This window comes from Abramis brama (genome assembly GCF_963993115.1).
Source record: "Abramis brama genome assembly, chromosome: 2".
NCBI classification, from domain to species: domain Eukaryota; kingdom Metazoa; phylum Chordata; class Actinopteri; order Cypriniformes; family Leuciscidae; genus Abramis; species Abramis brama.
Genome location: NC_139964.1, coordinates 9,659,238 through 9,675,015, shown reverse-complemented (window position 1 = coordinate 9,675,015; position 15,778 = coordinate 9,659,238). Strand labels below are relative to the sequence as shown.

At 36.6% G+C, this 15,778-nt stretch overlaps 1 protein-coding gene across 1 annotated transcript in view; it reads right to left on the bottom strand.

The window, feature by feature from the left end:
- The window catches only part of LOC311077597 (protein NLRC3-like), a gene marked incomplete at its 3' end in the record, with an annotated part of 522,782 nt that overhangs the window by 19,895 nt on the left and 487,109 nt on the right, over window positions 1-15,778 (bottom strand). The window contains exon 3 of the mRNA XM_084106154.1: window positions 467-589. Within this exon, the coding sequence (XP_083962280.1) occupies window positions 467-589 (123 nt within the window). The remainder of the gene's footprint in view (window positions 1-466; window positions 590-15,778) is intronic.

Genomic DNA, 15,778 nt, shown 5'->3' with positions numbered 1-15,778 from the left:
GAATATTCCATTTTAGTTTTGATGGAAATGTCCGTAAATGGTAAAGAAAAAGTCAGGTAAATCTACGGAAATATCTGTTATAGGGTTTACGGAATTGTCCGTACAATAACGCAAAAATTTACGGAAAATACGGAATTTTCCATTTTTGGTTTGACGGAAGTGTCCGTCAATGGTACAGAAAAACTCAGGTAAATCTACGGAAATATCCGTTTTAAGGTTTACGGAATTGCCCGTACAATAACGGAAAAAGTGCTGGTAATTAATTACCAGCACTTTTTCCGTTTTTTAACGGAACTTTTTTTAACAGTGTATATGATTTTAGACCCCTCTTCATGTTAAGCATATGTTGCATACTCAATTTTTATTTTATTTCATGGTATTTCTTTCTTTTTCTTATTTATTGTTTTACTGAGTTTTTTCATTAAAATGAAATACAATAAATCAGCAAGTAAAGGTTTATACTAACGGAGGATCAGATATCACTGGTCCATCACTGAAATTAACGGGAAGCCTCATGGATTTGTTACTCTTCAGAGACACAGCGCTGGGTTCTGGAGACTCTGATCTCAGTCTCTTCCTCCTGCTGATGCTGACAAATGACAAACAAACAAAATGGAATTTTGGAGCACTACACAGCAAAATCCCCAGTGTTAAATTAACACTCCTCGGTGTACATATAGGTCCAACTACAGAGTGTTAAAAATTAACACTGAAGCAGTGTTGAAGTTAATGAGATAATTAAGTGATTAATTACGTGATGATTGGCCACTAGTGGTGACACCTAATGTTAATAAGCAGAATCATTGAAGGAAAGAGAAACACAAGAACTACAACTGACTTGGAGCCTTTACACATTATTGCACTTATTATTACCAGTTTGAGCCTTTATTTCTGTCATACATCTACAAAAGTTATTGAGATTCAGCAGAAGTTTACACGGTAATGTTTAATGAAATGTTTCATTTCGTTTTCATTTTTAGTCACCATTATGGTGGTCAGTGTTTGCTTTAGTTGGGCTCTTGACCCTTTTCATTTTTTATTGTTAGTTTTTCTCTGACAGTTCCGACTAGGGATGGGCATTCGATTAAATTTTCTTAGTCGAGCGTCGGGAGAATTAACGATCGACTATCGATTAATCATTAATATTTTTATAATAAAATTAATTATTTAACTTCTATAATTCAAAAATGCAATGAATACAAAAATACAGCGTGTTTTTCCTCAATGAGACCTTTATTACAAGATTAACTTGTGGCAGACAGTTAAACTACGTTCAGTTAGGCAAACCGAACATATGCGGTGCTCTAAAGCAGCGGAACCTGCAGTTGCGAGCCGGCGTTCTTAAACAGAGACCTAATTTGTTCCAAAATAATAATAATAAAAAAGAATCATGTTAAACAATAACTTAAAAAAAACAAAAACAAACATAATAATACTTGACAGATTTTGTCAAAATGTAACTCAAAACTATCCACGCCAGAAGAAAGAGGGTGATAGATAGGCTATTACCGTAGCCTTCCTAACAATTAGGCTAACTTAAATTAACGTTAGGCTAGTGAAAAATAACTAACTTTAGTAATTCGCAATCGCATACAACTTCTGCACCAGTCTACTGGTTTTTGTTGAGAAACAAGAGCATGTTGACATGATCTGGGGTCAGACGCGATCGCAACCTGGTGACCGTCAGTCCAGCCACCGAAAACACCCGCTCTGAGGGGACTGACGTTGCGGGGATGCAGAGGTACCTCCGCGCTAACTTGGCCAGCGCGGGGAACCTTATTCCGTTCACTTTCCACCAGTCTGTAGGTGTGCAATTCAGGGATGGTGGAGTCTCCCTCAGAAAGTTCTGAAGTTCTGCTTCAATACTAGCCTCACATTGAGTGGTATAGTGATCCCCAAGGAGTTGTGCCATAGCAGATGACTGGGAGGTCGCGACTTCAGTGTTTGCGCTCCCCTCGCCCGTGTCAGACAACGCAGCCTCGACTTCCCCAGCCTGTTGGATAGCCGCCCTATCGGTCCCCACCGCCTCTCCCAGTTCAACCAGTTTCACATTAGCAGCCAGTCTCTGTGTTGGTGTAAGAAAGCCCAGGTGTTTGTGACGAGGGTCCAGCATCGATGAGATCATGGGGGCGAATGACACAAACTCACCAGCCTCAATCTGTATAAATACATGATGGGGAATCAATAATCAGAAAACGTTGTATTTTTTTGTTGTTTATTTTATTCATAAAATTAATATTAAAATTAATATTTTTATGGAGTAAGAGTAACAGTTATATTCTTCGCGGGACTTATTGCTTAAATCTAAATAGGTAACGAACATACGAATAAATGTGTATAATAACGTTATATTTTTATTATTTATTTTATGAATAAAATAAATATTAAAATGAATGTTTTTATGGAGTAACAGTTTTATTCTTAGCGGGGCTTATTGCTTACATCTAAATAGGTAACGAATAAACGAATACATGTGTTATAATAACGTTATATTTTTTGTTTATTTTATGAATAAAATAAATATTAAAATTAACGTTTTTATGGAGTAACAGTTATATTCTTCGCGGGACTTATTGCTTACATCTAAATAGGTAACGAATAAACGAATACATGTGTTATAATAACGTTATATTTTTTGTTTATTTTATGAATAAAATAAATATTAAAATAAATATTTTTATGGAGTAACAGTTTTATTCTTCGAGGGGCTTATTGCTTAAATCTAAAAAGGTAACAGGAAAGTATCCATGTAATTATGTATATGTAAACTAAGATAAAAAGTTTAACTTACATTCATTCGTTGGATGAGAGAGGAACGCACTTTTGTCTTGAATTCGATGAGTCTGGGCCCATCTCCTTCACTGCGCATGAGGTGTATATTGATGAGGCCGAAGGTGACGGGATAAGTGTTTGAGATGGAGACGTATTTCTCTGCAGACATAACCGTGGTGGCACATTTAAGTGCTGACAGCACGGGCTGTGTGTCCTCCATCAGCTGCCAGTACTCATCCTTCAACTCCAGGATCCTGGCATCTTGAAGCTTGGTCACGGTTCGGTCCGACAGCACAGCAACAACAGCCCACCGCTGCTCCACCAGCCGATCAAACATCTCGCACACGGAGTTCCACCGTGTTTTACACGACTGGATAAGCCGGTGAGTTGCGAGGCCCATTTGCTCCTGTTTCTTTTGCAGCGCTTTGGTTGCTGTAGTGCTGTGATTAAAGTGGCTAACGAGTTTACTAGCCGCTGATATTACCCGATAAAGATACATTGCAAATCCGTCATTTATGGCCAACTGGAGGGTGTGTGCAAAGCAGGCAACGGAAATCCAGGGCACTCTGGTGGGACTGTTGGCAGCTACAATATTGGCCGCGTTGTCATGAACGCATGCAATAACTCGGCCTTCAAGTCCCCACTGCTCTACAGCTTCATTCATTTTCTCAGCGAGGTGGTCATCTGTATGCCGGCCTGGCAGGCTTTCTGTGAGCAGGACCGCTGAGTTCATTTGCCAGTCATCACTGATGTAGTGGCAGGTTATGGTGATGTAGCTCTCAGCTGTTAAAGCGGTCCAGCAGTCTGTAGTTAGAGCAACTCTCTCAGCTTTGCTCAATTCTTTTAACAGCTGCTGCTTTCGTTCTTCGTAGTGAGTTTCTACTAGTCTAGTGATGGTACGTCGTGATGGAATTTGATATGCTGGTTCCAATAAATGTATCAGATCTCGAAAACCATTGCCCTCAACAATACTTAAGGGCAGAATATCCATCTCAATGAACTTGCAGATCCCTTGGGTAATTTTCTCTGCTCGTTGTGCATCACAGCTCCGAGTCCGCGCTAACGCCGACTTGATGCTAGGTTGAACTTGAGACTGAGAGCAGGATGCACCGCCACCGACCAGGGACGGATGCACTTTATTTAAGTGGTACATCATCTGCGTCGTGGCTGTGTTGTACTTGTACGTTGCATCGCAATGTTTGCAGTGAACTATTTCGCCTTTTAAATCAAAATGGTCCCACGCCACACTTCGCCGTGACCTCTTCATGATTATTTTGAAATCAAAACGGAAGATCACAGATAACCGAGTATGGTGTCAAATATTGCCCCCGGGTGGTAAAATGCTTAATTGCTGCCACACAGTGAAATTTATTTAATTGCTTCAAGACTCACACTACGCAACGCAACCCGCATTAGATAAAATATGCATTAGATTAATCGATAACAAATTAACGTGATCGACGAAATTCTTAACGATCAATTATCGATCGTCGATTAATCATGCCCATCCCTAGTTCCGACATTGTGTTTATAAAGCACTTTTAGTACGCCAAGAGAAAACCAGTTTAACATTATCATCATGTTTGTGACCTTATTCACTGATGACGTTCAGAGTCAAAATCTATGACTTGTTACATTTTATTATCGGTAATTTGTAACACTGAGAGTTTACAGTTTGAGATTCAACAGCAATGTGAACAATTTTGAAAAAACTTTTGAGCAAAATCACTATTGTTTTTAAACACAGAGACATAAAGAATCAGCATATGAATCTCAACAATGGTGACAATAACCAAACTAGTGACAAACAGATCATCTATGAACATCACAAAACTAAAGTCATAATAAAACAAAAGCAAAATAAAAGCAAACAGGAAAAAACAATGAAAATTAAATGACAATTCAGCTGCATAATTTATTCATGCTGCAATGCATGATGTCAGCCAGGGATGCATTTTGATTGGTGGCTCCCATCATGCACTGCAACATGAAACATTTGTGTGATTGTCACCATTGTTGAGATTCATATGTAGATTATTGATATCTGTGTGTGATTTAAATATGTCAGATTGTTTTAAGCACTGCTGGAATTAACTATTGTAGTTTATATGAAAAAATCATTTGAATGTTAAGTTATAATGCTGATTCATTGAATCAGGACGGTACAGGATTGTAACTTAATCAGGTAAACATTATCATCATGACCTGGGCTTCATTTGCCAAAAGTATTTTAAGCCTAACTTGATCGTAGAACAATTGCAATAAATGGTCTGTACAATCAAATTAGGCTTGCGATTGCTTTCGGGAAACACAGCCCAGGTCATAGTTTCTCTTGCCACAACAAATGTGCTTTATACTCACAGAGTTGGAGCAACCAGAGAAAAACTAATGTTAAAAAGGAAAGGGTCAAGAGCCCAACTAAAGCAAACACTAATCACCATAATGGTGACATGAAACGAAACATTCCATAAAACATTACCATCTTAACTTCTGTTAAATCTAAATAGGAACGTGTGTAGATGTATGACAGAAATAAAGTCAAACTGGTAATATTAAGTGCAATAGTGTGTAATAGCTCGAAGTCAGTAGTTCTTGTGTTTCTCTTTTTTCTGTTTTTCCTGTTTCTCTTTCCGTCAATGATTCTTATTAACATCAGGTGTCACTACTAATGGCCAATCATCACTTAATTAATCACTTTATTATCTCATTAACTTCAACACTGCTTCAGTGTTAGTTTTTAACACTCTGTAGTTGGACCTATATGTACACCGAGGAGTGTTAATTTAACACTAGGGATTTTGCTGTGTAGCTATGCCGTATAACTAGAATGAGCACTATATAAACACTTATTTATTAATTAAAGGTGCTCTAAGCGATGTTGGGACTTCTTGTTGACGTTCGAACTGTTGTCAAACAAAACGGAGGCTAGCTAAACCCTCCCTCCTCCTCATCCCATCTCCTCCCTCCTCCCCTCCCTTCCAACATAAAGGAAAGTCAAAGTAGTCACTACAAACAAAGTTAAGTTTTACTGATACTTCATTCAATGTGTAATGTCGCCAAGTTAGAGGTGGAAAGTCCAGGGGTCAGAAAGTAAAAGTCCTGCCATATATTTATTCCACCCATGAACTCACACAGCAAAAACTCCAGTGTTAAATGAACTCTCCTGGGAGTTTATTTGGCTCCAGACTCAAGAGTGTTAAAGTTAATGAGATAATTTAGTGATTGATTGAGTGATGATTGAGCATTATTGAAGACACCTGATGTTAACAAGCAGAATCGCCAAAGGAGAAAATCTCATTTTTAAGTTACCAGTATGGTGATTAGTGTTGGCTTTAGTTGGGCTCTTGACCCTTAAACTAATAACATTAGATTTTGTTTGGCTGTTGTGTCTGAGTTTTAACTGCCAGATGAACAACAAGAAAAGCTGCTCAGGTGGTGATGGTTATGTTTTGACATAATCATCATTTGAACTATCAATCTCTATTGTAAATGATCAAGCAAATTCACTGTAGGGCGACGATTTGTGTGAATGATTATTTTCACCCACTGTTTGTTATGAATTTAAATGTTCATTTATAGGCTATTGACAACTTTGACTAAATTTGTTTACGATGCCGCCGTTATTTATGCTCACTGGGAAACGCGAAGCTAACGTTATCTTGTTATTATTGCGTCCTTGTATGGGAGCTATAGTTATAACCTCAGGTGGTGAAACGATTTTAAGATAATGTTTCTCTTTTTCTGCATTCTGTTCTGCAATATATATAAAAGCCAGAGGTGGAAAGTCCAGGTTCAGAAAGTAAAAGTCCTCCTCAGTATTTTGTTCCAATCACCTGGATTTGCTAATTCAGCAGGAGAGAGAACTAATTAGTGAAATCAGCTGCAGAAAAACGCCAGTGTTAAATGAACTCTCCTGGGAGTTTATTTGGCTCTAGACTCAAGAGTGTTAATTGAAGACACCTGATGTTAACAAGCAGAATCACCAAAGGAGAAAATCTCATTTTTTCAAGTTGCCATTATGGTGATAAGTTTTGACTTTAGTTGGGCTCTTGACCCTTAAACTAAAAATGTTAGATTTTGTTTGGTTGTTGTGTGTGAGTTTTAACTGCCAGATGAACAACAAGAAAAGCTGCTCAGGTGGTGATGGTTATGTTTTGACATAATCATCATTTGACCTTGAATAATAACAAATTTTAAGAATCTATTTCAAATATGCTTCCATACATAACATCACGGTAAGAATATTGTATTTTGCTTTTAAGGTTAAGATAATGATTCTGCCCAGAAAAGTTGCAATTCCTGTTTTCTCTTTGTTGTCTTTAATGGCTCTTGGAGCCAGAGGCACAGCCCAGAAATTGAATCGTTAGGCTGATTGGATTAGCACATATGCGTTTGAATGAATATGCTGATTGGATTGAGACTGGTAACACGCTGGAGTCTGGGGCGGGTTCCTTAACCTGTATACTTCATTTGCATGCTTTGTTCAGAGTCTCCACCTATATGTAATCCCTCCCCTCTTTGAAATGTATAAAAAACTATACTGTATAGAACTAAGTTAGATTGTTGGATGACTGCAGCAATGCTCAGCGAAGTCCTCAATAAAGAATAACATCTGCTTGAACGATATCCCAACATCTCCTGGTCTTGCTTCAATGAAGGAATAAAGTTTCCAACAACCTGATGCACAAAACTCATTTAGAGAGTTAGGTTTACCTTGTTGATTACAGCAGCCTGTGATTCTACAGTATACTATTTTCAGCATTTTCAATATAATCAAAAAGATTGTTTAAAAACTGTTCTGATCAAAAGACTTTTGAAAAAGTATTTTATTTGGACACACAGCTTCTGGAATACACTGTAAATCACTTTGAATAAAAGCATCTGTTAATGCTGAAATGGCCAGTGTCTCACCTGGGGTCAGAGGTCACTGTTGCATCACTGGATCCAGACGGAAGATTCCTCATGGATTGATCACTCTTCACAGACTCACAGCTAAATCCAGGAGATGGAGGACTCGTTTCAGAGGCTGTGTCCTCATCTTGTCTTTCAGTATGGAAACTCATTTTAGTTTTCTCCTGCTTTCATTTCTCAAAACAGATGTCAGACCTTTTGTGAAGAAAGACAGTTATTTTTAAATAGTTTCCTGTAGTACGATGTTACAATACAGCTACATCAAAGTATACATTAATTATTTTTAAAACATTGACCTTCCCCATATTAAAATGAACACATACAAATATATCTCATTGTAATCTATAAAATAAGGTCATTTTAAGTTTTTTTAAGGAATACTTGTTATTTTCTAAATATTTCTAAACCTTGTACAGAACCTTTTAATGCCCCTTTAACCCTTTAATGAACCTTTAACAGAACATGCAACTTCAATAAAATACACTTCTATCCTCTTCTTCAACAAGCTAATAAAATTATTAGGGTTTTGGATAAACATGCCCAGTCACAAAAACATTAAAGCCATATGCTGTGATTTCAAATGCCCTTATTGTGCCCGTTGTGAAAGGCACTGTCCATTCATAACAGATTATTTTGGCCATCATTACTCTAACATAATTGCTTTTACTTAAACAAATAGAAACAAATAGACTTTTAACTTAATTGTGTATTTCAGACTGACACTGTCACATGACAAAACCAATCATTAGACAAACTAAAATTCAGTCACACTAGTGTGTGTGTGTGTGTGTGTGTGTGTAATAGTAACTGTACAGTTTGAAATGTAATAATTTACATTTATTTTAAGAGCAACATTTCCAGCAGTCTTTAGTACTTTTAGCAGTCTAATACTAGTGATATTGCAAAAGCAGTGCTGAATACTGCATCCAGAATGTCTCAAATTTCAAAAGTGCGTCATGACAAGCACGCCTCATTTACTCGTATTTGTGCAACAGAAACAACATTCACTGGTTCATTGCATGTGAACATACAATATCACTGATAGTTGATCATTCACACAATAATTCATTTGTGTCAAAAAAATAATAATCTGATGGAGAAATAGGCCTATCTTCAAATTCAAAATGTTTATTTTGTTGTATGATCTAAAAATATCCACATATAGGCAAATATATATTTTTTAATGATTATATAATATTATATAAAACAAACTATTGTTATTACTACATACAGATAGTTAGATTCTAATGTCGAAATATAATGATTTGTGTTTTAAATCCCATGTAAAGAGGTAAATAAACCTAAATGGCGGAACATTGTTATATCACTACATGGTAAAATTAAGTACGTTCTGAACTCACCACACAATATGCGACCGTTTAAATATCCACACAGTGAACAGGTTTAAAGCCTCGGAATGGCGTCTCTTCTCTTCCGTCTCTTTTACTTTCGTTTCTACCGTGTGTTTCTACCTGGTGAAGGTGTGTCTTGTTTTCTTGTAACTCCACTAATATGAAAAACAAACTCACTCCCTCTAGTGGCGCAACGAGTCATCACAGATTCAACAGGACTGTAATCAGATACCTGTGTGTGTGTGTGTGTGTGTGTGTGTGTGTGTGTGTGTGTGTGTGTGTGTGTGTGTGTGTGTGTTTGGGAATTGGTATATTAAAATATAATCATTAGGCAGCAACAAAACAAATTCTAAGAATTCCACTCAGAGATTATTAAAGTCAATATTATTAGTGAGCAAGTTTTTCTGGATTGCTTAAACAGTTAACACACAGGCTAAACCTGAAGCTCACTGCTGGCCAAATGTCTCATTTTCTTTACAAAATTCTTTAACACTCACGAAAAATTTGTTTTTCTGAATTGCTAAAACACTAAATCCACTTCTCTGACACAAATTCTCAATAGCCTAAACCAATTTGTCAAATAAATCACTCTTTCTGTAAAACATTAAACAAGTTCAGATAGTTAAAACACTGTTTGCAGATCTCATGCACTCTTTTTGCAAAACTCGATTACACACAACAACTCAAAATTGTTCACTCTTATTTCTAATGATGTGACCAAACCATCTGTACAAAATACAAGATGATTGTCCCAAAACGATTCAAAATGTTGCACTGAATGTTGATACCAATAATGGATGCAAACAATATAAGAGGGAGAGGAGGAAGAGTATGTGTGTATAAGAGGAGGAAGAGTGTGAGTATGAGGTGATGAACGAGGAGGAAGAGGAAGAGGAAGAGGAAGGTGTGGAGAATGTTGTCAAGGCTGGATCTGCTTCAGGGTTTTTCTCTTCTCCTGCAGAAATGATATTCTCCGGCCGGACCGACATGAAGACGTGAAGCTGAAGCAGAATAAATCTCTCTCACTGACCTTGATTCTGCAGTTGCTCAACTCTTCTGACTGTACTTTACAGTAACATGCTTTTCATTTACAGTTTTTTACTGGGTTTTTTTTTCACAGTTTTATTTCACTGTATTTTCACAAGTGCTAATTATACAGATATTCGATACTATACAGTATTCAGTACAATACTATACTTGCAGTGCATACAGTATAATTATTCACCTTAATACTGTAAGTTGTCAATACTTTTATTCTGTAACTGCATGCTTTGGATTCTGTGTTCTCCATTCTTCATGTAGTGTCTAACGAATGATCTGTAGTGTTTCTAATATTGACTGATGTGTGTAAGATCTGAAAGCATTGTTTGATTTTGCCAGAAGAGTCAGAGATTCTCTGAATGAGTTTTGAACATTTGCTTTTGTGTTTAAGGTTTTGAGAAAGTGAGTGATGGTTTCAAGAAATGTGTTTTAGCAATTCAGAAAAACTGTAAAAACATGCAACATACGCACATTTTTCCATCAAACACTGCAACTTGAGGTCAAATTAATTTATTCTTTCAATCAATCATTACACAATTGACAACAAAATACAGCGAAAAAAATAAAATTATACTTTACAAACTCAACAGATATGCTGAATACTGTAAAAAAAAGAGAAACTTATAAGTGGAAATATAAACAAACTTCACATGTACTCCATTCGTTCCTGACAGTTATGCCACAGGTTTTCATCAACATCACATTGGATGTTTTCTCTTGCAATACATGAGGGAAATATGTTGTATCCATCTCTGGCACCCGTTGCCAGGTAACCAGCATTCATCATCTCCAGGAGGGACATCTGCTCATATGGCAGGGATGTCCTGCAAACCATTCATTCACAAGGCGAGACTGGTGGAGGGCAACGTTGTCCCAGATGATGACATACGAGTCATGCCAGGCCTCAACAGCTCTCTCTCTTCGGGTGTGAAGGATACAAATTTAAGAATATGTTTAAGATCTGCTGATCCTACTTGCTTTATAATATCACATGAAACACTAAGGTGAACTACACTGTATTGGGCATTCAAAGTGAACATGATGGCATCAATTTACTGATCAGAAGTCAGCTGTAAGTCAGCTGTCTAAACATTGTAATAGTCAGGAGTTTGGTTTGTCTTTGATCTTCCAACTAAGAGTTGAACTGTGTGTGAATGTTACATAGTCTTCGGTCTCGTGACCATTTGTTGTTTATACCGTGGGGGGGGGGGGTACCATTATCTCAGTTGGGGGTAATTGCCTCCATTGTCATCCCTAACTAAGGCTGTGTGCATGGTCAGCACCATTAAGGACAGCCCACTGAAATGCCTATAAAGAAACCATGTAAAGTATGTTAGCCAGACTGATTTTGGAAGAACTGCAGCCGCGTCAACGCGAAGTCCTCAATAAAGAATAACTTTGTTTGAACGTGATCCAAACGTCTCCTGGTCTCTTGCTTCGACGAAGAAAAAGTTTTCAACAGGTGGAACCAGTCTTTCAGTCAGTGCATCAAGAAACACGCACAAACAGGCCTGAGGACGTGCCAAAGAGACACTGAAAGCTGATGGGATTGTAGTTTCTTCTCATAATTATGTGGATCTGATCATGTATGATCAGAAGGATCTTTATGCAAATGATCTTTATATTATGCTGATCTTTATATCAGCATAAATATGCATATATGATACAGTGATCTCTGGAAGCTCTTTTTTATGTTTTATTTTTTATTGAACTTTCCAAATTAGAGAATTCAATAGCAACATCTTGACACATTTCTTTTACACATTTTCACATTATGTAAGTATAAATTGAAACAACAATCATTTAAATAAAAGAAAAAAAAAAATGAACTTCAAATAAAATAAAATAAAGGGCATCACAAACATTCATTTATCAGAGATACAGTTTTTTGATTGGGCTTTTCAGTTTTTAAAACATTTACAGATTCTAAATATATTTTAAAGGCTGTTTAAAAAAATCATAATAACAAAAACTAATCGATAACATTTTTCTTTTGGAAAAGTCATTATTACGGATGACACATTTTTTTCTTCATTGCGTCATTTACATACCATTATGAATTTACATACATTTGAATATCCATTCGGATTGGTCAGTCATGAGGTGAAATAGAAATTCTATTATGTTAAAAAATACAGTCGAAATACAGCAAACCAACAATCACACAAACATCTGACAAAAACATGACATACACACACACAAGGCAAGAAGCCAGCAGTGGATAGAGCAGATCTGAAATTCAAGAAAGCCATTTCTTTAAATGGTTCTTAAATGTACAATATGTGTTTAGATTTCTGATGATTAAAGGAATGCGGTTCCATTCAGTAGCCGCTCGAACAGAAAAAGAAGTATGACCAAATACACTTTTTCTAAAGGGAATGACACAATCTCCCCTCGCTGCACCTCTGGTTCTGCTGTGATCAGCTGTACGGATGTTAACAAACTGGTGGAGTGGAGGAGATGATAAACCATGAATAATTTTGTATAGAAGACATAGATTTATTATCTTTATATTGTCCATAATTTACACATATGAAAATATTTATACATTCTTTGTCCATGTTCACATTTTATAACATGGTATTATTGCAATTGTTACAGTAATTTATTGATGCTTTTTTAAAGTTATTTGAAAAATAGAAATACAAGTAACTTAGGAATTTATATAAAAATCTATTGTTTTCGGCCAGATTTGGCAGGTGTGCACTAGTGTGATTTGAAAAACGAGGTATATTAGAGAGTATGTAATGATGCATCAGACTCAAGAGGATCCATTTGCAGCTTTTATTAACGGAGTCAAACAGGCAGGAGTCAACACCAGCAAACAGGACAATGGAGAAACGGCAGAGACAAACCAGATAACAGGCAATGGTCGGGGCAGGCGGTGAGAAGCAAGGTCCAGAGAACAACCCAAGTCGAGGTAGGCAGAGAACGATCAGAAACGGGGTACTCCAAGGTCAAGGTAATTAACAATCCACAAGTATAATAAACGCTCAGTAATGACAGCCAGGGCAAATCAAGACTTCGCACTGATGTGGTGCGTGGAAGTGGTTTATATGTGTGAGAATGAGATGCAGGTGTGTGTGGATGAGATGCAGGTGTGTGCGCAATAAGTCCCAGGTAAGAGGCTTATGGGAATTGGAGTTGGTAATGATTAATATTCCAGGGACGGATCCCTCCGGTGGTGAAGAGGAGGTGGTACGGGAACGTCTTCTGTAACAGTTAAAGCAACTGCATGAACCGGCAATAGGGACGGGGGGGACATGACCCCTCCAGATTCTAGTGACCCGATCCGTCCCCCGCCCTCACTATCCCTACGAAAGGAGACAAAAATCGGTAAAACAGAGATTAATCAGTGTTTTCGCTATGTAGGTTACATTAGCCAAAGTAGTGTCCCGGCCCGCCACTGCTTCAGAATCGGGTCGGGGCAGACGCAGGCTGACACATAATAATAATCTACACCGGTCACCATTACTTTGTACCCACATTCTCACTATACGCTGTTCTGTTGTCAATAAACACACGATGCCACCGACGTTTACGCTCTCCCTGTGTGTGTGTGTGTGTGTGTGTGTGTGTGCTACGACTCCTGAGTGAAGCCGGGGTCCTATGAGGAGCTGGTAACTGCCTCAATCGTGCCTGTAGGAGCGGTAACCATAACGCATGAAGTGGCTAAGTGTAAACAGCCCCTATTTCTGAGCTGAGCCGGTGGTTTTCTGAACTGAAAAAAATCGACTGTATAAACGCCACATAAAGGCGATGAAGAGACAAAACTTCATGTCTCGTTTCAAAACAACAATCACCTCGTTTTTTCAAAAACCAAACAAATATTATTATTATTATTTGCACATAGGTTCTTTGCTTTTTTGTTCATAATGATAGACTTCGTATGCTGAGATAAGCAAATGTTTAAATAAAACATACTTTGCTGAAGACATGAAGTTTTGGTGGGTGATTGGCATACTAGTCAAATAACAGTCTGATCATGCATTGCTAGTGGTGATCAGGCTTTTGTTTACCTTTGTTCATTGTTGTTTATCCATGATTTCAAATAACAATCCCCCAATGGCTTTTTAATGCAAATCATTAGCCCAAATTACGCAAAGTTACTACTTGAGCACTAGTTAAAGCCCAAATTACACAAAATAACGAATTGAGTTTAAATAATTTCCTGACAACTTGGTCCCCCCCAGTTAAAAAATCCTATCTGCGCCCCTACACACACACACACACACACACACACACACACACACACACACAGGTATCAGAATACAGTTCTGTTGAATCTGCGATGACTCTTTGTGCCACTAGAGGGAGTGAGTTTGTTATTCATACGAGTGTGGAGTTACAAGTAAACAAGACACACCTTCACCAGGTAGAAACACACGGTAGAAACGAAAGTAAAAGAGACGGAAGAGAAGAGACGCCATTCCGAGGCTTTAAACCTGTTCACTGTGTGGATATTTAAACGGTCGCATATTGTGTGGTGAGTTCAGAAAGTACTTCATGTTACCATGTAGTGATATAACAATGTTCCGCCATTTAGGTTTATGTTCTTCTTTACATGGGATTTAAAACACAAATCATTATATTTCAACATTAGAATCTAACCAAAATGGCGGAAACGTTGACGACGTAAATTACTTCTGATATCCTGCGATTTAGCATATAGCCTACTAGGAATATTTTTATATAGTAGGCCTAATAATAATAGTTTGTTTTATATAATATTATATAATCATTAAAATTATATATATATATATATATATATATATATATATATATATATATATATATATATATATATATATAGGCTATATATAGAATATCCTATATTCAGATATTTTTTGATCAGGTAACAGCAAAATAAACATTTTGAATTTGAAGATATTTCTCCATCAGAATTTTTTTTTTTTTTTTTTACAAATGCATAATTGTGTGAATGATTAAATTAGAGGCAACATTAATAATATTATTATTGTATATATGTTCACATGTAGGCTAATGAACCAGTGAATGTTGTTTATGTTGCACAAATACAAGTAAATGAGGCATGCTTGTCATGACATAATCATGTCATGTCATGATATAATATAATATTATATTATATGATATAATATAATATAATATAATATAATATAATATAATATTAATATAATATTGCACAGAATATATATATTCTGTGCAACAGAATCAACAATCACTGGTAAACTGGTAAATTCGACACATTCTGGATGCAGTATTCAGCACTGCTTTTGCAAGATCACTAGTATTATACTGCTAAAAATATTAAATACAGATGTAAATTATGTTCTTAAAATAAATGTAAATTATTACATTTCAAACTGTACAGTTACTATTACACACACACACACTGGTGTGATTAAATGTTAGTTTGTCTCTGCAGATTATTGTTTTGTCATGTGACCGTGTCTGTCTGAAATAATACACAATTAAGTTAAAAGTCTATTTGTTAATATTTGTTTAAGTAAAAGCAATTATGTTTATGATGGCCAAAATAATCTGTTATGAATGGACAGTGCCTTTCACAACGGTAAAAATAAATTTGAAATCACAGCATTAATGTTTTTGTGACTGGGCATGTTCACCCAAAACCCTAATCAAGGTTATAATCGTTAACGAAAACGAACGAAAAAACGAAAACTAGGGTGGGAAAAAACATTGTCGTTAACTGAAATAAA